General features: G+C 31.6%; 2 protein-coding genes across 2 annotated transcripts; one reads left to right on the top strand and one right to left on the bottom strand.

The window, feature by feature from the left end:
- The first annotated feature begins 7,822 nt into the window (after nt 1-7,822).
- Nucleotides 7,823-8,550, top strand: LOC111712915 (vicilin-like seed storage protein At2g18540). The gene is made up of 2 exons (XM_023487672.1): nt 7,823-7,910; nt 7,967-8,550. The coding sequence occupies exons 1-2, from the start codon at nt 7,823-7,825 to the stop codon at nt 8,548-8,550; spliced, it is 672 nt and encodes a 223-aa protein (XP_023343440.1).
- Nucleotides 8,551-12,638: 4,088 nt separating this feature from the next.
- Nucleotides 12,639-23,842, bottom strand: LOC111712920 (uncharacterized). Its single transcript, XM_023487681.1, has 17 exons — nt 23,758-23,842; nt 23,015-23,072; nt 22,219-22,362; nt 21,456-21,495; nt 20,355-20,421; nt 20,270-20,297; nt 19,302-19,373; nt 17,763-17,817; nt 17,643-17,687; nt 17,311-17,370; nt 16,404-16,453; nt 16,197-16,240; nt 15,511-15,621; nt 15,015-15,047; nt 14,595-14,687; nt 14,086-14,141; nt 12,639-13,928 (listed from the first exon to the last, which is right to left on the bottom strand). Exons 1-17 carry the CDS (start codon nt 23,791-23,793, stop codon nt 13,868-13,870), a joined length of 1,053 nt encoding a protein of 350 aa, XP_023343449.1. The 5' UTR covers nt 23,794-23,842; the 3' UTR covers nt 12,639-13,867.
- Between the last annotated feature and the right edge of the window lie 1,022 nt (nt 23,843-24,864).

The raw sequence follows: 24,864 nt of genomic DNA, 5'->3' as shown, positions 1-24,864 counted from the left end.
GACAAAATAAGTAAACAGGACAAGATGTGTATATAGGAAAAGATGTGTATACAGGACAAGATGTATTTACAGGACAAAATAAGTTAACAGGACAAGATGTGTATATAGGAAAAGATGTGTATACAGGACAAGGTGTATTTAGAGGACAAAATAAGTAAACAGGACAGATGTATATACAGGCCGTAAGGAATATAAGGCAAGATGTGTATGCAGGACAAGATGACACTAGGACGAAACAAAAACTGAAAGAGGCGAGTATGAAGGACATAAACAAGCTAAGGCACGAGCCTAATGAGGACATTAACAAGGATTTTGAGGACATAAATAAGAATGTGAGACTGATAGTCATGACTAAAACAAGAGCATGAGACTTATAGTCAGAAATAAAAAAAAGAATACAAGACTGATGTTCAAGACAAAAACAAAACCACGAGACTGATTTTCAGGACAAAAACAAGGACACAACTTCACAAGACTGATTTTCAGATGTTCAGGACAAAAACAAGGACACGAGGCCTATGATGAGGACAAAATAAGGACACGAGGCTAATGATGAGGACAAAAAAGACACAAGGCTAACAAGGAGGACAAAAACAAGGACACGAGGCTAAAGATGAGTACAAAAAGACACGAGGCTAATGATGAGTACAAAAAAAGACACGAGGCTAATGATGAGGAAAAAAAGGACATAAGGCTAAAGATGAGGACAAAAAAGACACGAGGCTCATGATAAAGACAAAAACAACGACACAAGGCTAATGATGAGGACAAAATCGACGACACGAGGCTAATGATGAGGACGAAATGAAATAGGAGCAAGACCTAAAACATTCCGTACGAGTACATTTATGAACGGGACTACCTGCAGTGTGGTATTTTGCAGCACAGTATTGCAAACCCTTGTGCAAAATACTTGGCCTCTGGACAATAAGATCCAGCTCAAAATTTGCATTATTAATGAGCGCACCCGCCGGACAGAATAGAAAAGCGCGCACAAGGTTTTTACGCTCAACAATTAGTTTGAATACACTAGTCAGCAGGGTATACCCATACACCAGTATATTCAGCTATTCATCTATCTATTCATCTATTCATCTGTCTATTCATCCTTTCATCTATCTATTCATCTATTCATCAACTTATTCATCTATTCATCAACCTATTCATCTATTCATCAACCTATTCATCTATTCATTTATATATTCATTTATTCATTCATTCATCTATCTATTCATCTATTCATCAACCTATTCATCTATTCATCAACCTATTCATCTATTCATTTATATATTCATCTATTCATTCTTATTAATCTATCTATTTATCTATTCATCTATCTGCTCATCTATTTATTCATTTTATATATGTTTCTATACATATATATCTATTTACCCATCTATTTTATTTATCTGTCTATTCATTTTTAGATTTATTCATCCATATAATCATCTATCAATGCATCCATTTATTCATATATCTATTTATCTATATATTCATCTATCTACTTATCTATCTATTCATCTATTTAGGAATCCAAGAATAATTTTATTTTTTCTATTAATGTGTTTATCTGCATATTATATCAAAGTATAAATTTAAATGAATGTGTTTGATAAGAGTTTGATTTCAGTGACAGCTGATTGGATTCAGCCTGCTTATGAAAAGTCTCGTCAATTTTTAAGACAGGGTCGACTTTGAAGCGGCACAACTCCTTTGGCTTTGATTGTAACGCTCTTACTTTGTTGTGCTTTTCTGTAGCCCTTTACATGTACATTTCAGCATTATAAAGAACTTGTTGTTAGCTTTAATATTTTAAGAAGTAATTGGCAAAATTCTCATCGACTTTTTCTCAAGAGCTTGAGACCTTTTAATCACAGTGAGCTAGCTGCATTATAAGTTTTACCCCCTTTCTAAAACCAACTGCATGGATTCAATAATATTATTATTTGACATTTTGCTTGAAATTGCTGCGTGGCCTTTAATCCATGGTTTAACCTTTCCAACACTATGTTATAGTCCTGACTATGTTATAGTCCTGACTCTGTTATAGTCCTGACTATATTATAGTCCTGACTATGTTATAGTCCTGAATATGTTATAATCCTGACTATGTTATAGTCCTGACTATGTTATAGTCCTGACTATGTTATAGTCCTGACTATGTTATAGTCCTGACTATGTTATAGGCCTGAATTTCAAAATCATAAACATAAAGGAGCATTTCGTAAAACTGTGATAGAGTTTCTAATAAACAGTATAAATAAAGATTATCAGTGTCTTTGCTTTTTTAAGTGTACACATTTATGTATTATGTACATTGTACATATGCCATACTTTACTCTTGTGTGCATTGTATGCATGCATGCATGCATATAAAGTAGAGTAATTAAACTATTGACCCCATTTATACCATTATTATTATTAAGCATATCATTTCGATTATGGTAGATAGAAATATATATTTAGATAGATAGATAGATAGATAGATAGATAGATAGATAGATAGATATGTAGCAAATATCGGGTAAAACGATATTCTGTAAACCTGCAGTACTTTGTACTTAATTGTAGACATTATTAACTATCCATATAAATCCTGTAAATACTTACATTCAGCTTAAACTACACTGTAAACATGTGTGGAGATAGCTTTACTACATCATATCTATCCTCGCTAATATTATCAATTCGTACATTAAACTTCTAATTACGTCAATTCACGTTAATTTGTAACATAAGATATCTAAAATAAAGTAGTTGTGATAGAAAACTCCGTACTGTTTACTGCGAGAAAGTAATCGTTCCCTGTTTTTATTAACAGTTTGATGATCGTGTCCTAGTTGAGGCATTGATAGTTTACGAGATCGTGTCCTAGTTGAGACATTGATAGCTCAAGATTGTGTCCTAGTTGAGACATTGATAGTTAGATAGATAGATATAGGTCTGGATATATATAAATTGAACAATCTACTATCTTAATATCATCTACATCAACCCCAATAGAAGGTTTATTATACCTCAAAGAGTTCCAGCAGAAAAAGCAGATCAATATACATCTACATATACATTTTTCATATTTTAACACGAGGCTAGTGAAGGCTTCCTAAAGTGATTTTTACAAAGGAATTGAGTTTTTGCCACAAACTCTGACTTTATAATTCCTATAACTTTGTAACCCATTTTCTTAGAGCTTTGATATTTCAAACTATTAATTCTGTTAGATCAAATAGTCTAAGTTTGAAATAATAAAGGTTTGCACCATCAGGTTGTAAAGATATTGAGATAGACAATGCGATTTTGAGGCAAAAACTCAATTCCTTTTTTACTAGAATTTAAGTGTTATAAAAGTTTGTTTATTCATAATTAGGAGTAAAGGTTATATGGCCGGCTTAGCTATTTCTCCTGAACACGTTCCCAATTATGTTAATTAACTCTTATAATGTATGTTCTCAAATCTTTTTATTATAACTAAGCGTTCTTCTGAAAACCTAGCAACTCGAAACATAAAATGATTTCCTATGAGCATGCATTGTCAAGAATTGACTGAACTATTTGATAAATACACAGTTAAAGTCTTATTTCATATAAAATCTGGATTTATGAATTTCTTAATATCTATCTTTTAACGATTCAAAACTGAATGTCTAACTGCGTTACATTATTTACAAAAATACTGCGGAAATCAGTGACATTTTATAGTTTTTAAAGTTTCATGTTAATTAGGAAACATTTCAGTTCCCCTATCCAGCATCTACTCGTATATATGCTGGTTTAAAATCTCCAATCCTTCACCTCCCCCCCCCCTCACAACACGTTATAATTTCCATGCAACGCCTGGACTAAGTGCAAACTATTTTTTAATAAGGATCCAATTCCTCCCTCCATCCTCCCCCTTTCCATATGTAACGTATGAAAATTAACCGGAACTTTTTCAAGGTTATTTCTTCTCCCCCTCCCTTTCCTCTCCCTACCCCTACCCCCACCCCTCGACCCCTGAGGGGATATTTAAAAAGTATCCCTCCGTCCCCATCCTTCTTTCTTCGTCTATGTTCCCCCTTACACAACATGCATGTCCGTTACAACCCTACTTCCTTTAACTAAATTTCAAATCTAAGGGAAAGAACATTACATCAGAAAACGTAACAACGTTGATATAATGATATATTTATGCAAATAAATGCTATCTATATTTTCAACAAACTCAGAACTAAAGAGTTTTCCCCGTAAAAAAAGATTAAAAGTTGGATGATAAAAAAATACGTAAAATAGGTAGTCGACTTTGAAATCTGGAAAAATGGGTTAGGCTAGAGTAGAAGGATATTGAGGGGTAGCTGATTTTGAGAAGAGAGTTAGATCAAGTAATAAGAAAGGGGTTGATCTAGGTACTGGAATAGGGCCGGTTGGATCAAGGTGTAAGAAGAGGTTGGATCAAGGTCTAGGAAGGGGTTGGATCAAGGTCTAGGAAGGGGTTGGATCAAGGTATAGGAAGAGGGTTGAATCAAGGTAAAGGAAGGGGTTGGATCAAGATATAGGAAGGAGGTGGGATCAAGGTATAGGAAGGGGTTGGATCAAGGTACAGTTAGAGGTTGGATCAAGGTATAGGAAGGGGTTGGATCAAGGTACAGTAAGAGGTTGGATCAAGGTATAGGAAGGGGGATGAATCAAGCTATATGAATGGGTTGGATCAAGGTATAGGAAGGGGTTGGATCAAGGTATAGGAAGGGGTTAAATCAATTTACAGGAAGTGGTTGGATCAAGGTATAGGTAGGGGTTGGATCAAGGTACAGGAAGAGGTTGGATCAAGGTATAGGAAGGGGTTGGATCAAGGTACAGGAAGAGGTTGGATTAAGGTATAGGAAGGGGGATAAATCAAGCTATATGAATGGGTTGGATCAAGGTATAGGAAGAGGTTGGATCAAGGTATATGAATGGGTTGGATCAAGGTATAGGAAGGGGGATGAATCAAGGTATATGAATGGGGTTGGATCAAAGCATGGTAGATGGAGAACTATAGCGTAAATAAGGAAGGATGGGGTTAAGTTGTTTATAGTGGAGATCTAGGGGGTAGATAAATAAGGATGGGGTTAAGATGTTTATAGTGGAGATCTAGGGTATATAAGGAAGGAAGGGGTTAAGATATTTATAGTCGAGATCTAGGGTATATAAAGTAGGAAGAGGTTGTAGATGCTTATAGTGGAGATCTAGGGTACATAAGGAAGGAAGAGGTTGGAGATGTTTATTGTGGAGTTCTAGGGTATAAAAGGTTGGAAGAGGTTGTAGATGCTTATAATGGAGATCTAGGGTACATAAGGAAGGAAGAGGTTGGAGATTTTTATAGTGGAGTTCTAGGGTATATAAGGTTGGAAGGGGTTGGAGATGTTTATTGTGGAGATCTAGGGTATATAAGGAAGGAAGGGGTTGGAGATGTTTATAGTTGAGATCTACGGTATAAGGAAGGAAGGGGTTGGAGATGTTTATAGTGGAGATCTACGGTATAAGGAAGGAAGGGGTTGGAGATGTTTATAGTGGAGATCTACGGTATAAGGAAGGAAGGGGTTGTAGGGGTTCGTAAAGGGGATTATTGAACGAGGTAAAGGATTAAATGAGGTTTAGTTGGTAGAAAAGGGAGGGTGGGGATGGAGGGGAAGAAATTAAAATTTTAAAAAGCTTCTAAATTATAAATTGTTGAAGTATTAAATACTAAAATAGACTTGTGAAATGTATTTGGTTAAGAAAACACTTGAAACATTTAATCATCTTTTATATTAAATCAGCTGCTCCCCTACCCCCTCATTTAAATACTAAAAAATCTGGTCATGTGACCCTGNGTGACCCCCTGATCCGCAGATGTAACCCAATGTTTTGCATACAAGCATATAGGGGAACTTTCAATACCGATATACAATAAATTGGACAGTTTCCCGTATTCAATACCGATATAAATTAGGTTGGACAGTTTTCCATATTCTATGCCGATATACAGTTGGTTGGACTGTTTCCCATTTCCAATACAAATATTCAATAGGTTGGACAGTTTCCCATATTCAATACCGATATAAAGTAGGTTGGACATTTACCCATATTCAATACCGATATAAAGTAGGTTGGACAGCTTCCCATATTCAATACCTATATAAAGTAGGTTGGACAGCTTCCCATATTCAATACTTATATAAAGTAGGTTGGACAGTTTCCCATATTCAATACCGATATAAAGTTGGTTGGACAGTTTCCCATATTCAATACCGATACAAAGTAGGTTGGACAGTTTCCCATTTTCAATACCGAAATAAAGTAGGTTGGACAGTTTCCCATATTCAATACCGATATAAAGTAGGTTGGACAGTTTCCCATATTCAATACCGATATAAAGTAGGTAGGACTGTTTCCCATATTCAATACCCATATACATTAGGTTGGACAGTTTCCCATTTTCAATACCGATATAAAGCAGGTTGGACAGTTTCCCATATTCAATACCGATATACATTAGGTTGGACAGTTTCCCATATTCAATACCGATATATCATAGGTTGGACAGTTTTCCATATTTAATCTATTGTTTGTTATTGTATGCGGTATAAATTAGCAGCGATAGTTACCCATAACGATCACAATATCAAACATCTAAAAATGCAAAGATTAAAAGAGATATTTCTATTATTAGAAAAACAGCATTTCTTAAGTTAAAAAAAAATCTTTTCAAATCTCGTAGTTTTTGTTTCTTTGACCGTTTATTATCTTATTTACTATTTATTTTCTCTAAATATCATGTTGTTTCTTTGACTGGTTATTATCTTATTTACTATTTTTTTCTCTAAATGTCATGTTTTCTTTTATCTTATTTACTATTTTTTTTCTCTAAATGTCATGTTGCTTCTTTGACTGTTCATTATCTTATTTACTATTTTTTTCTCTAAATGTCATGGTCATGATGTTGTTTCTTTGACTGTTTGTTATCTTATTTGTTATTTTTTTCTCTAAATGTCATGTTGTTTCTTTGACTGTTTATTATCTTATTTACTATTTTTTTCTCTAAATGTCATGTTTTCTTTTATCTTATTTACTATTTTTTTTCTCTAAATGTCATGTTGCTTCTTTGACTGTTCATTATCTTATTTACTATTTTTTTCTCTAAATGTCATGGTCATGATGTTGTTTCTTTGACTGTTTGTTATCTTATTTGTTATTTTTTTCTCTAAATGTCATGTTGTTTCTNAGGGAGGGTGGGGGAGCACTCTTTATTATGCGTTTTCGGTTTGAACCCCATCTGTCCAGTTCAGCCTTTTTTTTCAGACGGGTTTTTGTTATGCAAAGAGATATATATGCAACATAGCATACAGATTATCCTTTTTGCCCTATCCCTACCCTTTAACTCCCGTGGGGTTCTCCGAATAAAGCAAGAATGAGTGGAGGATGGGGGGGGATTATAAACAATGGAATGCATAATCAAAGGATATTAAGGACAGGGCTACCCCTGGATAGAAAAGAATAAAAACACAATAATTCAACGTTTATTCAAATAAATGAATCAGGGTTGCATAACTTAACATTTTTGTTTCGAAATGCTACTTGCCAGGTTGAAACAAATAGCTAAGAATAGGAAAAAAGGGACTGTACAATATGGTCGCAATCTTTAAAAAATCAACAATGAAAATATTAATAATGTGCAGGAGGATGAATTTGAATTATTAACAGACACTGGTAGATGAGAGCCATGACGAAGAAAGGCATGATCAAGAAAGACAAGAACAAGAAAGGCATGATGTAGAAAGGTTTGAAGAAGAAAGGCAGGAACAAGAAAGACAAGAACAAGAAAGACATGAAGAAGAAAGGTTTGAAGAAAAAAGGCAGGAACAAGAAAGACAAGAATAAGAAAGGCATGAAGAAGAAAGGCAGGAACAAGAAAGGCAGGAACAAGAAAGACAAGAACAAGAAAGACATGAAGTAGAAAGGCATGATCAAGAAAGACAAGAAAAAGAAAGACATGAAGTAGAAAGGTTTGAAGAAGAAAGGCAGGAACAAGAAAAACAAGAAAAAGAAATGCATGAAGTAGAAAGGTTTGAAGAAGAAAGGCAGGAACAAGAAAGGCAAGAACAAGAAAGACATGAAGTAGAAAGGCATGAAGAAGAAAGGCATGCTCAAGAAAGACAAGAAAAAGAAAGACATGAAGTAGAAAGGTTTGAAGAAGAAAGGCAGGAACAAGAAAGACAAGAACAAGAAAGGCATGAAGAAGAAAGGCAGGAACAAGAAAGGCAGGAACAAGAAAGACAAGAACAAGAGAGACATGAAGTAGAAAGGCATGAAGAAGAAAGGCATGCTCAAGAAAGACAAGAAAAAGAAAGCCATGAAGTAGAAAGGTTTGAAGAAGAAAGACAGGAACAAGAAAGGCAAGAAAAAGAAAGGCATGAAGTAGAAAGGGTTCAAGAAGAAAGGCAGGAACAAGAAAGGCAAGAATATGAAAGGCATAAAGTAGAAAGGTTTGAAGAAGAAAGGCAGGAAAAAGAAAGGCATTTAGTAGAAAGGCTTGAAGAAGAAAGGCAGAAATAAGAAAGGCAAGAATATGAAAGAAAAATAAATGAGCGGATAATTAAAACTGTCCTAATATTAAAAACTAAATTAAAAGTTTTTAAAAAAATGTAAAAATATATAAAATTTAAACATAGATTAACCTAGTGCCGAATACTACAACTTCTCGTATACTACACTACAAGCATTCGTGGTGTAAAATACTAAAAGTATTCGTGGTGTAAAATACTAAAAGTATTCGTGGTGTAAAATACTAAAAGTATTCGTGGTGTAAAATACTAAGAGTACTCCTAAGGTATAATACTAAAAGTACTTCTGTGTAGAACACTAAAAGTATTCGTGGTGTGAAATACTATAAAAAACTCCTAGTGTAGAATACTAGAAGTACTTCTGAGTAGAATACTAAAAGGACTCCTAGTGTAGAATACTAAAAGTACTTCTAAGTAGAATACTAAAAAAACTCCTGGCGTAGAATACTAAAAGCACTCCTAGTGTAGAATACTAAAAAACTCTTAGTATATACTACAAAAAGTACTCCTAGCGTAGAATACTGAATGTACTCCTAGTGCAGAATAATATAAAAGCACTCCCACAGGAATCTCTGAGTGGTCTAAGCGTGGTCTAATCTGCTATGTAATCTTCTTAATGATATTGTAATTGATTAATTAATTAATGATATCGTCTGATCTAGAATACCTCTATCTAGAACCTTCAACAACTAGCTGGGGGGTTCACAGCCATAACATGTACGTGTACTAACTCTATGGGGGTTCGACTGGTCTGAAGGGAGGGGAAGGGACGGGGATATAAGCTGGTTAGATGGGAGAGGGGGAGGTTAAACCTAAAATATGATTGTACTATATCTGTTCTGAAATATAGCATCAACAAATTATTATCCTTCGTCTTCACTTCATACATATAATATATATACATATATACATATAAGATACTCACACAGTTATATTGTACTAACATATACTAGACCAAACATGCTGGAGGGTACTCATAAATATTTGTACAAGGAGAGTTTCGTAGACTTAAATTACAACTTTGGATGGTTAAAATAAACCAAAATTTAGAAGGCATTGGCAAACATTGAAAGTAAAAAATAAAAAGCATTGGGATTGAAAAACGTTTTTCATCTGTAAAGAAATTACAAGGTAAAAACCTTCCTGTAGCATAAATCGTAGAAAAAAATAAACTGGAGCTTAATAGTTATATTATTTTGTTTTTTTTACAAGAATGACAGGAGAGACGGGGGGTGGGGGGAGCCTTACTTTGGGCAAGGTGTTGAGCGTTTTTATGATAGACTACATAGTATAGATTGAGGATTATAGGGATACAATGAATGATAAAGGAATGTAAGGATGAGTTTGATATTTTTAATTGATCCTTTCAGATCCTTCAATCATACTAGTTTAGGTTTATCATAGCCCCCCCCCTTCCATACATCCTATCATAGCTTTTTGTAATTCCTAACAGCATTGTTTTCTTATTCATTAAATTTCTCGTTGAACAGATCTGGATTACAAATGTTTGCAGATAAATGTAAAATGACAGAGTAAAATTATTTTCTTTTCCTAAATCAACAAAAAAAAATTCATAAATATCAACAACAAAAACAGCAATCGACCACAAATGACGTCAAAATTCACAAATATTTCATCTGACCACACATGTCTTTTGTCCGGTGTTGTTTAAATTCTTTTTAAGTACTTAACATTGTTGTATTCTAAATTTGTTTATAATGGTTTAAAATATTATATCCTATTTTTGTGAGTTGTGACGTCATTTGTAGTGCAGATGAAAAATGGTGTGGTGTGCCTTCCCTCGCTCATCCAACACACGTCAAGATGGCTAAAGCAATCAGACTCATTGATTGACTCACCAGTCCCATGACCCTAGAAATGGTCTATGGTAATTTAAAATTTAAAAAAATTTGCCTTCAAAATTTTTTTTTTTTCATTTTTGAAATCGACAAACGAAACAGGAAAATTTGTTGTAATCTGATTAAATGCACGAAAGGCTGAAGAGATAAATCCACAATAAAAAGATGCGAATATTCGTCTAGTTCTCACAAATATGGACACGAAGCGCTATGTAAACCTAGTTTTACAGTAGTTAGGCATTATAAAAGTTTGGGATGGAATTACACCACAAAATGTAACGCTTCGAGAAAATAAGAACTAAGTTTGTTTACATTATTCGCGGGGCATATTTTTCAAACCAAATATTTGAGGGGATATTTAATAATAACAATTATCTAACTCCTTATATTCATATATTGTAAAAACAAATGAGATGACTAGATCAAACAAATGAGATGACTAGATCAAACAAATGAGATGACTAGATCAAACAAATGAGATGACTAGATCAAACAAAGATCAAACAAATGAGATGACTAGATCAAACAAATGAGATGACTAGATCAAACAAATGAGATGACTAGATCAAACAAATGAGATGACTAGATCAAAAAAAAATAACAACTTTTCAAATTTTAGAAATTTTAAGATGTACAATCATAATATTCTGCAATTTTTCTCTTTTTGTTATATAAAATACAAGCTGAAGGGTCCGGCGTTGCCCGTGGAAAAAAAGTTGAAAACAAATTTGTTGAAAAAAAAATATTTTGAATTTTGTTTAGCTTACAGCCACCCATGAGTGTCTACAAAAAATTCAGCCCAATCGGTCCAGTCGTTTGGCCGGCTATACACAACATATATATATAAGAATGTATTGTTTTATTATATAGATTTCTTGAAGAAGCCTTAAAATAAAAGTAAAATTAATAGCGATCGAATACAAATTTTATTCGGATTCAGCCTATACCCCCTTTCATTTTTTCGCGGACACTCCCTTTAATTTAATTTAATTACAGTTAAAGACAGTTATTTGACAGACAAAAAAATAAAGGAATTGTTAATATTGATCAAAACTTGAAAGTGGTTTGAAAAAAACTTTTCTATGAAGTTTTGTGACTAAAAAAATAAAAGTGGACTATATGTGAAACTCTAAAAGTTAAAAAAAAATACAAATATAGAAATATTCCCTGGAACAAAAGTACTCTTGATATTGAGTTAGATTGAATAAAGTGATGCATTAGCGGCCCTCTGTGACATTAATCTACAAACAAACAAAAAATGATATATTTTACAATACACCCAACATTATAACATTTACACTTTAAAAAGTTTTTACATCTTTAAAATTAAACAGAGAAATATTTATAACAACCTGTGAATTTTTGCGTAAAATGAAAATACATATTTGGAATTAAAATATAATTAAAAGGAATTAAGTCTTTGCCACAAACTTGAATTTTCCCATTCCTATATTTTTGCAACCAGATGGTGTAAGTCTTAGATATTTCAAACTTAGATTATTTAATCTAACAGAATAAATAGTTTGAAATATCTAAGGTCTCGACATTGGGCTTCAATAATATAGGGATTAGAAAATTCGTGTTTGTGGCAAAGACTCAGTTCCTTTGCAGTGCTCCTAACCTGCTATTAAAAAAATGAACACATAAGAACACCAAAGAGTATAACGAATCAATTGAATAAATGATAATTATATATGCTTCTTGAGATACTATAACAGTAACAATAACAATATAGAAAAAAGAGAACTAGTTGTAATTTAGATTCATCAAAGAAAAATTGGTAGAAACTCTCTGCTTGTCTAGCCATAGCAGATTGATGACTTCAAAAATATGTTAAAAGAGCTACATTTGTGTACTCGACCATGAAAATCACAGATGTTTATGGTCCTAATACGATGCAACCCAGCCTTCAGTACTATCTGCGTGCCATAAAGAATCACAGTGATGCAGAAATTAGTTTGCTGGATAAACCATAAATCACAGATGTCTTAATACAGAGACACAGCCAAGGAGAATTTTTGTTGACACGACCAAAAAAATTTACAAATTCATTTCTTGAGACAGCTATACTGGAATTATTTGCTATTCTGGCTCTAATGAATCACAGAGGTGTCTCACTGTTTTTATCATGCATTAAACATTTCACAAAAACATTTCATTACACAGATTCACGTTTCTAAAAAAAGAACTCAGAATTACTTACTGACCAAAAAATCACAGAATCATAATATTTTACATTTGCAAACGGGTACGTTATATATAGTTAAACATTGAACAATAAATCACAGACTCAGAGGAGGGAGGGAAGGCACACCACACCTTTTTTCCCAACCACATATGACGTCACAATTTACCATTATTTCGTCCGATCATACCTTTTTTCGTCCGGCATTCCTTACACTCTTTCTTAAAGAACTTTACTTTAATTCATTCGTATTTTAAGCCACGCAATGTTGTTTATAATGGTTTAAAATATATTTTTTTTAAACACATCTTATGAAGGTACAATAGGCATAAAACAATTCATGGACATTATCAAACCCACTTGCTATGCTCCTTACCAAAAATTTGTTGATTCTATTTGTAGATTCTAAAAATCCCAGCGACTATCACCTAAAAATTGCAGTTTAGGAGGAAAATAAGAAAATAACAGAAAAATATGTATTTTTTGTTTTGTGCTAAATTAAGCTATATATCGTTTTATTTTTCAAGCAAAATGCATTTTGAACAAAATCAAATCCTATCGAATAACATGACGTTGTCTAAATTTGAAAATGTGTTATAGGACATAAAAAATACATTTGGAAAAAGGTGTGGTCAGAAAAAATAATGGTAAATTGTGACTTCATTTGTGGTGCGGACGAAAAAATGGTGTGGTTTGCCTGTTCCCTCACCTCAGGGATACAGGTATGCAGGAAACTATGGAAAGGGATACTGGGAACTATGGTGACTAAACCAGGAATCATAGAACTATGTCTTGATACAGAGAATCATAAAAATATGTATTCATACAGAGATACAGGGATCTATGGAAGCTAAACCTGGAACCATTTAACTATGTCTTGATACAGTGATAAAGGGATCTATGGGAGCTAAACCAGGAAACATATAACTATGTCTTGATACAGGGATAAAGGGATCTATGGGAGCTAAACCAGGACCATATAACTATGTCTTGATACAGGGATAAAGGGATCTATGGGAGCTAAACCAGGACCATATAACTATGTCTTGATACAGGGATAAAGGGATCTATGGGAGCTAAACCAGGACCATTTAACTATGTCTTGATACAGTGATAAAGGGATCTATGGGAGCTAAACCAGGAACCATATAACTATGTCTTGATACAGTGATAAAGGGATCTATGAGAGCTAAACCAGGACCATAGAACTATGTCTAGATACAGGGATACAGGGATACAGGGAACTATACTAGCTAATCCAGAAATCATAGAATTGCGTCCTGATGAACCCAGAGTACATTGTACCAAGACTTTTCATTTTCTATCCTGAAAAATTCAATTATTTAAATTAAACTGTGAAAATTGTTTAAAATATTGTTAATTCAGTAGAAAACAACGATGATAAGTTTGAAATAGGTGACAAACTAATATTAAAGTATTTTGATTTAAAATTTGATAATAGAATGCATATTTAATGTTTTACCTGAGACGTTTAAGTGAATCAAGATCTACTGGGAAATATCCACCGTCAAGAAATCCCTGAAATTACATTAAATTCGTACAATACATTTTTTTAGTTTTCTAAAGAATGTAGAAAATAATAATGTGTAAAAATTAGTTTAAATATTAGAGATGGGCAATGTTTTTGTGAACAAACGAAATTTTTCGTAAACCATGAAAAAGTGAACAATTTAAAATCATTGGAACAATGCAGACAACAAGATCGTTTTTTACTGAGTGAACGAATTTTCCTGAAGCTATTAAAATACCACGTTATTTTACTGAGCGAGCGATTTTTCCCAACAATTTTTTTAAACAACCGTGTTTTTACTGAACAATCGATCAGTGAAAAAAAAACGAACAAAATAGATTGAAAATAAAAGATAATTTTATGAACGAACGAAATCAATTTTTGTTGAACGTTTGAAAAAAACGAATAAAATTGAACGATAAACGAAAGTAATAAAAATCTCTATTAAATGCAAGTTTTACCTGAATGAGTATTTGTATATTAGGACACATATTGTCTCTATTGTGAGTGATATGAACCCATTCCATTAATATGTAAGGAACAAACTTCTTCGTCTGAACAAATCAAATAAAAATGCTTTAAACTCTACTTCGTAACAAATTATTCTAAAAAGAAGAGGGATAGTGAGGGGGCTATGAAAGTATTCCTACAGTTGAGTACCACATTTTAAAATTTTTTTTAAAGAGGTTGCATATTGAAACTGTTCTGATAAATGGTACCGTTGCGAATCGAACATGCCACTCTATAAATAACCCACAAATATATTCGGTATGTATTCACAGAAAAATTGAGGTAAAAATATTTTGCTCTAAAGTGAATGAAATGATTTTTAATTACAAAAAAGTTCGGTAATCCTGTAAATCCTGTAAAGACTTTGTTACCTTTTTGGGTTCGTTCAAATACTGTATAAACGTCTGAAAATAAAAAAGTTTTTTCTCAAATGAATGTTTTCTTGTACGGAGAGAACACATAAAATAATTATTTTCTGTGGAATATATTAGAAAAAAAATTTTAATCCTCAATGGTCATACAATGATGAAAATTGAGGAAAAAATATTACTTTTGTGTTAAGAAAAAGTTAAATTAACCATGGAAAGTAATTTCGAGTCTCTGCAACAAACTAAAGTTTTCTACTACCTATATCTTTACAACCAAATGGTGTAAACCTTTGATATTTCTAACTTAGATTATTTGATTTCATAGCTTGAAATATCTGAAGTCGACAACTCGACATTGGGTTGCAAAGATATAAGCATTAAAACATCAGTTAGAGCACGAAATGTACTTTTAAGATTTTAACACACTTGGTGATTTAAATTTTTTTTTATAAAAACAATGAAAAATACAGATTAAATGTAAGTTTATAAGTTTATTTACCCTGCATTCGTGTCCTTCAATATCTATTTTAACAACGACAGTTTGAGTATGAACAGCATCTAGTAGATCCACAAACTTTACAGATTCAACACCTTCTCCAATATTCAGGTTCTAGAAACAGTTAAAGGGACTGTAAACGTTATTTCAAGTGACCTTCCTGTCCTATTCACAACGTTACCCTTGAATCATTGATCTATTTAATGATGAGGAAGTATTGTCATTTTTCTACTAGAAAAGACATGACTTGATTTTCATTAATTGTGTTTGTTGCATAATCAGTCAAACTCTTGAAATTAAATCACTTTGAATTAAGTCGACCTTCCTGAATAGCTATTCGTGAAATCTAAGTTTAAATTGGATTTTTTAATAAAATTTTAACGCTTACAAAAAAGAATGTCATTTACTACAAAAAGTCAAATAATCAATTTGCTTTTTACTATGCTGTTAACTGTACGTATGGATTTAGAATATTTAGGCAAAAGTAAATACCTAAAAACGTAAATGTAAAACGACTAAACTTGTAAATGACAAACATTAAAAAAATAAGTACTCCACGGAAAGTAGATTAAAAAATTAATTTGCAATAGGCAATGTTGCATATGCCTTTGATACATTTTAAACACTGTTTACGTGTTTTGAATAAAATTAAGTAATATAAAAAACTACTTATCCTTTTGTTAACTTACTGGTTTATTTTTCGTTTCTTCTTCTGTTAAGAAAGTTATTCCACCTAAAAGGATAAATGAAAAAGAAAAATATTGAATATTTTTGTTATTTTTCTTAATTTTTAATCAGTTTTTAAATTATAATAACATTTTTTACCATAACAGTACGACAAATTGAAGAATAAACAATTTCAGTAAAATAGATTTTTTTACTTGTCAATCTTTTACCTTCGTTATTTGGATATCGATACCAAGGATACAGAGTATATTTCTTATCACTAAATGTATCTTTATTTAAAATATATTTGGATATCAATTCCAAGGATACAGATTACAGAGAATATTTCTTATCACTAAATGTATCTTTGTTTAAAATATATTTGGATATCGATACCAAGGATACAGAATTTATTTCCTATCACTAAATGTATCTTTATTTAAAATATATTTGGATATCGATACCAAGGATACAGAGTATATTTCTTATCACTAAATGTATCTTTGTTTAAAATATATCTGGATATCGATACCAAGGATACAGAGTTTACAGAGAATATTTCTTATCACTAAATGTATCTTTGTTTAAAATATATTTGGATATCGATACCAAGGATACAGAGTATATTTCTTATCACTAAATGTATCTTTGTTTAAAATATATCTGGATATCGATACCAAGGATACAGAGTATATTTCTTATCACTAGATATATCCTTATTAAAAATATATTTAGGTCAGGGGATAGGTGGGACTTTTTCGCACCGAGAGGCCATTATTTAGTTTTCACTAGAAAGCCGAGAGCTTGTTGAAAAGGCTATAATAAGCCTAGGAACAACATAGTTTAAAAATATATGAAATCAAAAAATATAATTTTAGTCTAGAACAAGTTAAAAAGCTGGAAACCAACATATCCTTTTCCACCTTAGTGCGAAAGGGTTCAAATACAGAGTCAAGCAAATTGGCAGTAACCTTTAAAATCATACAAGGCACAACATTGAAAATAAATTTTTTTTTTTAAATGATGATTCTAATTTCTTTGTCTGAAAATTTTTAAATAGGATGTTAATCCTGAAAATATATGTTAAAAAATAAATACGAATGGGATTTTTATTCTGATATAAAGTTAGTTCTCTACCTGACTGTGTTAGCAATGTACCGAACATTGTCCTGTGTACCCTGCAGTACTGTACTCATTCTGTACATATCAAATCAAATTTGAAAGGAACTGGCCAATAACGTGAAAGATATGTTCGTTTTTCTGGCTTGAAAATTTTCACCTGTGTTTCTATAGCAGAAGTTATTTTTTTCAGAGAAACCACAGTAGAAAAAATTTATTTTCAAGTAAAAACCATGGATATCTTATTCTTTCTTGATTTTAAGGCTACTAACATGGATCGGGCATGTACTGACATTTTTAACCAACAAAAGTATTTATTTTAAATTTTATAATACAAATTTTATATTTACCTTGTGTATGCTAGGTTTGTTTTGAAAGGATCAACTGAAACAACCCTAAATTAAACTAACTTTCTCAAATATATCTAAACATTATTCTTAAATATTTTAAAAATCTGGGGTTTGATAAACCTGTAGTTCGTTGCTGCAGCAGTTACGCTAAATACTCCAATATTAGATCCAATATCTACATAGATATATTAGATTAGATTATATTAGATCCAATATCTACATAGATTTATTAGATTAGATTATATTAGATCCAATATCTACATAGATATATTAGATAAGATTATATCAGATCCAATATCTACATAGATATATTAGATTAGATTATATTAGATCCAATATCTACAAAGATATATTAGATTAGATTATATTAGATCCAATATCTACATACATATATTAGATTAGATTATAGTAGATCCAATATCTACATAGATATATTAGATTAGATTATATTAGATCCAATATCTACATAGAAATATTAAATTAGGTTTTATTATATCCAATATATCGACACATAGATTTAGAGATATAAATTATATATCATTCATAGATAGATTGAATTAGATAAGATATATAATAGATATATTAGGATTTGATATCTAAATACATGATAAACTAGGTTGGAATATATTTCTACATAGCTATATTATAATAGAATATGTTTGCTAAGATTAGACAAAAAATAACTGAAAGTTTTTGAAGTAGAGGTAATGCAAAAAATACGCGTATTAATCTTTACTTGATACATTCAACACTTGTACACTGTTTGCATACTTGAGAGTTTACCAAACTAAATATCTGATAAAGAATTGAATTCGATATTGACAACTTTTAATTTTACTTCTATCTGTTGCACTTTTAAGGAGAAAATGGTTAAAACTCTGTGAATTAGCATGGGTCCTAAACTCTTCGGTATGAGTAGTTTTTAACAATTTTCTATTCAGTAGCGATCGATATCGAATACAATTCGACCGTTTGAAGCCAACCTATACCCTCTTTTTATATTTCGCGAAAACTCCCTTTAAATAAGTTTACTTCTTTGCTCAAATTTTTCTTAAATTCAGGGTGCATATTTAAACATAAATAAAACCAATCTTAATTAACAATAGTAGATGTTCTAGACTTATTTTAAGAAGATAAACATAAATATTTATATAAATAATGCACATTGGATTTATATGTGGAAACAGAGAGGGTAGAAGGAAGAGGAGAAAAGAAACGAAAATAGAGAGGGAGGGTTAAGAGACAGGACAGATGAGAAATTTAAACATAAAAAAATCAAAGCGGGTTGAGGCGTTAATGTTAGAATTTGTCTTAAGCTGAAGTAAGAAAAATAAACAAGGAAAAATAATAGAAGCGAATACGATATTATGCAGTATTGCTGAAATCGGTAGAAGCTGAAAAGCCTATCCGACTAATCTGTACTTAAGCTGATAAAACTACTTTAATAATGTTAAAAAACTTATATACCGGTCCGGTCGTAATAACCAATTCGCCTTTATTAAAGAAAATATTATTTCAAGAAATATGACTTATTTCCTATTTTATCAAAAAAGTCTTTCAATCAGATTAATTATTTAAATATTATACTTTACGTGAATGCCCAAAATGTAAAATGTGTTTCCTATGGGAGTGAATCTACCAATCCCTTGAAATATTTACCTAACAAGGTTCCATCAGGGTAGTTTTTTATCAGTTTCAGAATCAGCTCAACCTCTGGTCTCTCAAACACACCTAGCAGTGTGTAAATCAGTTTTTAGTAGATTCAGAATCAGCTCTCTCAAACACACCTATGTAGTGTGTAAATCAGTGTGTATTAGTTTCAGAATCAGCTCAACCTCTGGTCTCTCAAACACACCTAGTCTGTCGATCAGTTTTTACTAGTTTCAGAATCAGCTCAACCTCTGGTTTTTCTAAACCTATGTAGTGTCTCGATCATTTTTTATTAGTTCTAGAATCAGCTAAACCTCTGGTCTCTCAAACACACCTAGAGGAGTGTAAATCAGTTTGTATTAGTTTTATAATCAGCTCTACCTCTGGTCTCTCAAACACCCCTAGCAGCAGTGTGTAAATCAGTTTGTATTGGTTTCATAATCAGCTCAACCTCTGGTCTCTCAAACACACCTAGAGGTGTGTAAATCAGTTTTTAGTAGATTCAGAATCAACTCTCTCAAACACACCTAGCAGTGTGTAAATCAGTTTTTAGTAGTTTCAGAATCAGCTCAACCTCTGGTCTCTCAAACACACCTAGTGTGTAAATCAGTTTTTATTAGTTTTAGAATCAGCTCAACCTCTGGTTTCTCTAAACCTATGAAGTGTGTCGATCAGTTTTTATTAGATTCAGAATCAGTTCAACCTCGAGGTTTCTCAAACACACCTAATAATAGTGTGTAAATCAGTTTTTTAAAGTGAACTTAATTTCTTTTATCTATTATCTACTGAGCAAGATCTCATGTATTTTTTCTTCAATGTTACGTGGAGAGAAACCTTAACATGTATTTTCCAACATTATCATATTTAAAACAAATATTTTTTTAATATTTGCTTTGTTTGCGAAGGCAAATCAGGCAAATGGTTTTAGAAGTAAAATGCTAATCCGGTTATCGATCTTATTCAATGTTTAAATATACCTGTCTCAAATATCGGCTTGGAGATAAACTAAAAGTAAAAAAATGCATTATTTCTCGATTATGGTATTTTTATTCGAATTAATACCTCGTCTACTTTTAGCTCTTTAATGCACATCATCAAGGTCAAGTCGTTAGGAGGGAAGGGCCCACTTCTGTTTTTTAAAACAATGTTTAAAAATCAAAACAAATATTTAACCCTTTAAAGAATACATTCTTTGTTTTGAAGCGAAGTCAATATCGTAATTTCAAAATCATAATAATATAATATTAATCCATATGAACAAACTTTTAGCAACCCTCCATTTTTAAAGTTCATATCATATCAGTACCCTTTAAAGCTTTTTATGAAAAAGAATGAAAAATATATCTTTGAGTTTAAATTAAAAAATGAACTTTTTTCTATTGTGATTTCTGTTAAAGGTTTCTTGTGGATTTCTTACTATAGCAACAATGGAGTATCATGTCAGAATGAAACACTTTTCAAGCCAAAAAAAACCGACGATAAAAGTTTAAGGTGAGTGTTTGCGAAAAATGAAATGAAGTATAGACCTATACCCCCTTTCATTTTTCACGAACACTCCCTTTAAAGGGTACCGTTGTTAGTCTGGCATGCCTCTTTTTTAGTGGAGAATCACTTAAAAATTACAACGACAATCCTTTTAAACAAGAAGAACATTATTAGAAATACCGGTTTTAGGATTTAGATTATCTAGTTCGTGGATTTCTTCCTTGATTAGGAAGACGATATAAAGTCTACTACAGGAGTGGAGGAAGTCCAAGCAAAACAATATGTCGTCCATGTCACATTCTCCTCTTTTTCTCTTAAGAGCCAGCTACAAATTCTGGTCCTTCCAATATAGTTTTTTTAAATCTGGCCACCTTAGGGCAAAAATAAATATTAAAGGAATTGAGTTTTTGCCACAAACTAAAATCTTCTGATTCCAATATCTTTGCAATCTTATGGTGCAAACCTTTGATATTTCAAACTTAGATTATTTTATCTATAAGTATAAAGAGTTTGAAATATCTAAGGTCTACGACATTGTATTATAAAGATACAGAGATTAGAAAATCATAGTTTGTGGCAAAAACTCAACTCCTTTTCCCAAACAAATTTTAAATTTGTAAGTGAATTTGCTCCGTAAACTATGTTCTACAAAAAAAGCATTTACATGTTTTAATCTTCCTAACACAGGCGAAAGGTTTTATTTCGGGTAAATCTTCTCCTGAAATAAATATGCATTCATTAATCAATACACATCACACAAGATAAAAATATACATCACACAAGAAAACAATCCAGCAAAGCTGTCATTTTTTGCTTTTGCCATACAAGAAGCTACTTAGACTATAAGGGGGCCATGAAAGAAATTTTGCGCCAATAAAATCAAACATTCAATATTTTCTTTTTTACTTTGTGTCTTCAAGACTTTGTCTTAAAATAAAAAATATTTCTTGCGTTGGTTTAAAATATTCCGGATCCGATAAACTAGCTAATCATAGTCTATTATTATTTTTTAGTTATTTACAGGGAAGTTAATGGAATTTTTCTTTACAAATAATTGCCAAAGGTTGAGGGAATCTGCATAGTTTATAAAAAAGCGGGACGTTCATTTACTTAATTGTCCCAAGGAACAGTTAAGTAACTTGACATGGACCAGTAATGTTGGTCAAACCGGAGATAAAATAATAAAAAAACAAATGTTATACTGCAATCTTCAATGCAGGCGTTCCATATTGGTAGAATTGTCGAGAGATTCACTATTTAAAAAATGTATTGTTTAGAATAGAATTATTTGCAAATATTTTTAGGAACTCTTGTCTCAATAACATCGAGAAAACCGTGGGGGGGGGGGGGTAATATTCTTTATCAGTTTTGATTGTCACGGTCTAAAAAAGAAAGAATAGGCTTAAAAGCCAACAATTTCATTATCACTCTTTAAACAAACCTCGTATTTCATTGACTACTAATTTCTGAACTGAATTGTTTTTGGGAATATGTTGTTGATTTGATTCTGGTAATTGTTGAAGATCTGATTCTGGTAATTGTTGAAGATCTGATTCTGGTATAAGAGTGTCCAATACTGGTACTTCTAAAACAAGTAGATAATAATAAGTAGACAAATACTTAATAAGAAAAATATGATAAAAGTAGAAATTTTCAGGCCACCATGAGATTAGTGTTTTTTTTTCAAATTATATCAAATTTTATCAAAGAAATGCCTTTATAGTAATTTTAAGCAACAAAACAAAAAAACAATGATTATATTATCACTTTTGTAATTTTGTAATTTTTGGAATATTGGGAATCAATAATGATATCTTTTTTTATTTTTAAATTTCTAACTCTTGATAGATCTTTCAGAAACATGTTCCTTTTGTAAATACGTTTTAAAAATTGCTTGTGTACTCTTTTTTATCCTATTGGCAGGGGAAATGATTTTTTTAAATTTGGAGGCAAGTTTAAACCCAAAAGTTAATTTGTTTACACTAAAAGTCAGTAACTTTCTAGCAATGTTCCTAAAATGTTCCTAATATACGGAGGAAATAAAAATCAACCGGTAATTCTATTCACAAAAAAATATATACTTCAAAAAGGTTGTGAAGAACTGAAAAAAAGAGTACGGTGAAAAATACCATCCAAATCAAAATTTAAAAGCAAGTTAGTATAATTTTTTCATTTTTAAACACAAACATTAATAAATAAATCGACAACAAATAAAATCAGATAAATATGATGCTTACTTGTTTTGATTTTTAGGCAAAAGTATAGAACAGAGAGGATAAAAAATATCAGTGCAACCTGAAATAAAAAATTAGCTAAAATTAAATGTGCACACTAAACCACATCGTTCCTAAAGAGAATAATATGAAAAGGTTAGAGAGCTTGTTAAAGGATTTTAATGTAAAAATTAGTTTTATCTAAAAAATGTTTTATACAAGAACTATAAAATTTTGCTGAAATGAATTTATTAATAAATTTTTGAATTATTTATTGTTCAAAGTGTATAACGAAGTTTTCAACTATTTCTAAAGGACTTAGTCAAAAGACAAAAAACCGTATTAAGAGTTAAGACCCTTTTCAAAATTATAAAATTATCTTATTATAAACCCTCCATGAAAAATTTAAAAAATCCCAGAATGATTTTCCGGTAACGATCTGATCGTTCAGTAAAATCGTTCGTTCAAAAAAATCGTTCGTTCAATTTAAAAAAATCATACGTTCAGTGAAAAAAACGATAGTTTTTCAACATCTTTTTTCAAGTTTATTCGAAAGATTTTAAATAATTCGTTTTTGTTTTTTATCGTTCGTTTTTTCTGAACGATACAATTGTTCACGAATGATTTCGTTCGTTCATGCACAAAAACAATATTTTGGGACACCCTTCAAGATTTGAAGAAAAATTTTGGGACACCCTGTAAGGTTTAAATAAAGATTCCAAGACATTTCCTGCAAGATTTAAAATAGAGATAAAAGTAAAACTCACCTTGATCAATTTCTGTTGCTGTGCTGAACGAAGCATTTTACCTTGACAAGAATTAAAGTCATTTCTTTTTATATTTTTTATTTTATACAAGGTTTCTAATTAAACTAGTTTTCTTATTCAGTTGAAATATTTAATATTGTTTTTACTCTGTATCACGAAACAAATGTTTACCCACTTGTTGATAAAAGTCAACTGTTATCTTCTCTACGTGTAAATATTGTAAAAGCCACACCAACCCCAACTAGTGTTCAACATGTCCGGTTTATATCGATTTGAATTTTGCCACTTCAAGATTTGGACTGAAATTAGATATATTTTCCAAATAAACCGACAAAGAAAGAAAAAATATTTATGTACTATACTCGTACATCTAAATCAGCTGTGTGACACCAAAAGTTTAACATGTTTGAAATTTTTTATTTTACTTATTCTGTTACTCGAACTCTACTGTTTACTGACACCGTCAACATAGAATCAGCTAGGGCTCCTATTACACCTGTATCAAACTATCAATACAGGCTTGGTAGGTTTACATATTTATAATTTGTATGAATACAGGGACTACAGGGTCGGTAGGTTTACATATTTATAATTTGTATTTATACAGGGACTACAGGGTCGGTAGGTTTACATATTTACAATTTGTATTAATACAGGGACTACAAGGTAGGTCGGTTTACATATTTACAATTTGTATGCATACAGGGACTACAGGGTCGGTAGGTTTACATATTTACAATTTGTATTAATACAGGGACTACAGGGTCGGTAGGTTTACATATTTACAATTTGTATTAATACAGGGACTACAGGGTGGTAGGTTTACATATTTAAAATTTGTATTAATACAGGGACTACAGGGTCGGTAGGTTTACATATTTACAATTTGTATTAGTACAGGGACTACAGGGTCGGTAGGTTTACATATTTAAAATTTGTATTAATACAGGGACTACAGGGTTGGTAGGTTTACATATTTACAATTTGTATTAATACAGGGACTACAGGGTCGGTAGGTTTACATATATAAAATTTGTATTAATACAGGGACTACATACAGGGTCGGTAGGTTTACATATTTACAATTTGTATTAAGACAGGGACTAC

Source organism: Eurytemora carolleeae, unplaced genomic scaffold (assembly GCF_000591075.1).
Source record: "Eurytemora carolleeae unplaced genomic scaffold, Eaff_2.0 scaffold724, whole genome shotgun sequence".
Lineage (NCBI taxonomy): Eukaryota > Metazoa > Arthropoda > Copepoda > Calanoida > Temoridae > Eurytemora > Eurytemora carolleeae.
The sequence above is the reverse complement of the archived record's forward strand: the minus strand, read 5'-3'. Positions and strand labels throughout refer to the sequence as shown.

Bases quoted from the DNA above. Each gene is read 5' to 3' on its own strand.
- LOC111712920 (XM_023487681.1), bottom strand. From the start codon at position 23,793: ATGCTTCGTTCAGCACAGCAACAGAAATTGATCAAG. The intron at 19,374-20,269 runs GTATATTTAAAC...ACACACTGCTAG, and splicing joins CAAGCCGATATTTGAGACAG to GTGTGTTTGAGAGACCAGAG. The intron at 17,371-17,642 runs GTAAATATAAAA...TGATATGTACAG, and splicing joins ACAAACCTAGCATACACAAG to AATGAGTACAGTACTGCAGG.
- LOC111712915 (XM_023487672.1), top strand. From the start codon at position 7,823: ATGAAGAAGAAAGGTTTGAAGAAAAAAGGCAGGAACAAGAAAGACAAG. The intron at 7,911-7,966 runs GCAGGAACAAGA...GGCATGATCAAG, and splicing joins GAAAGGCAGGAACAAGAAAG to AAAGACAAGAAAAAGAAAGA.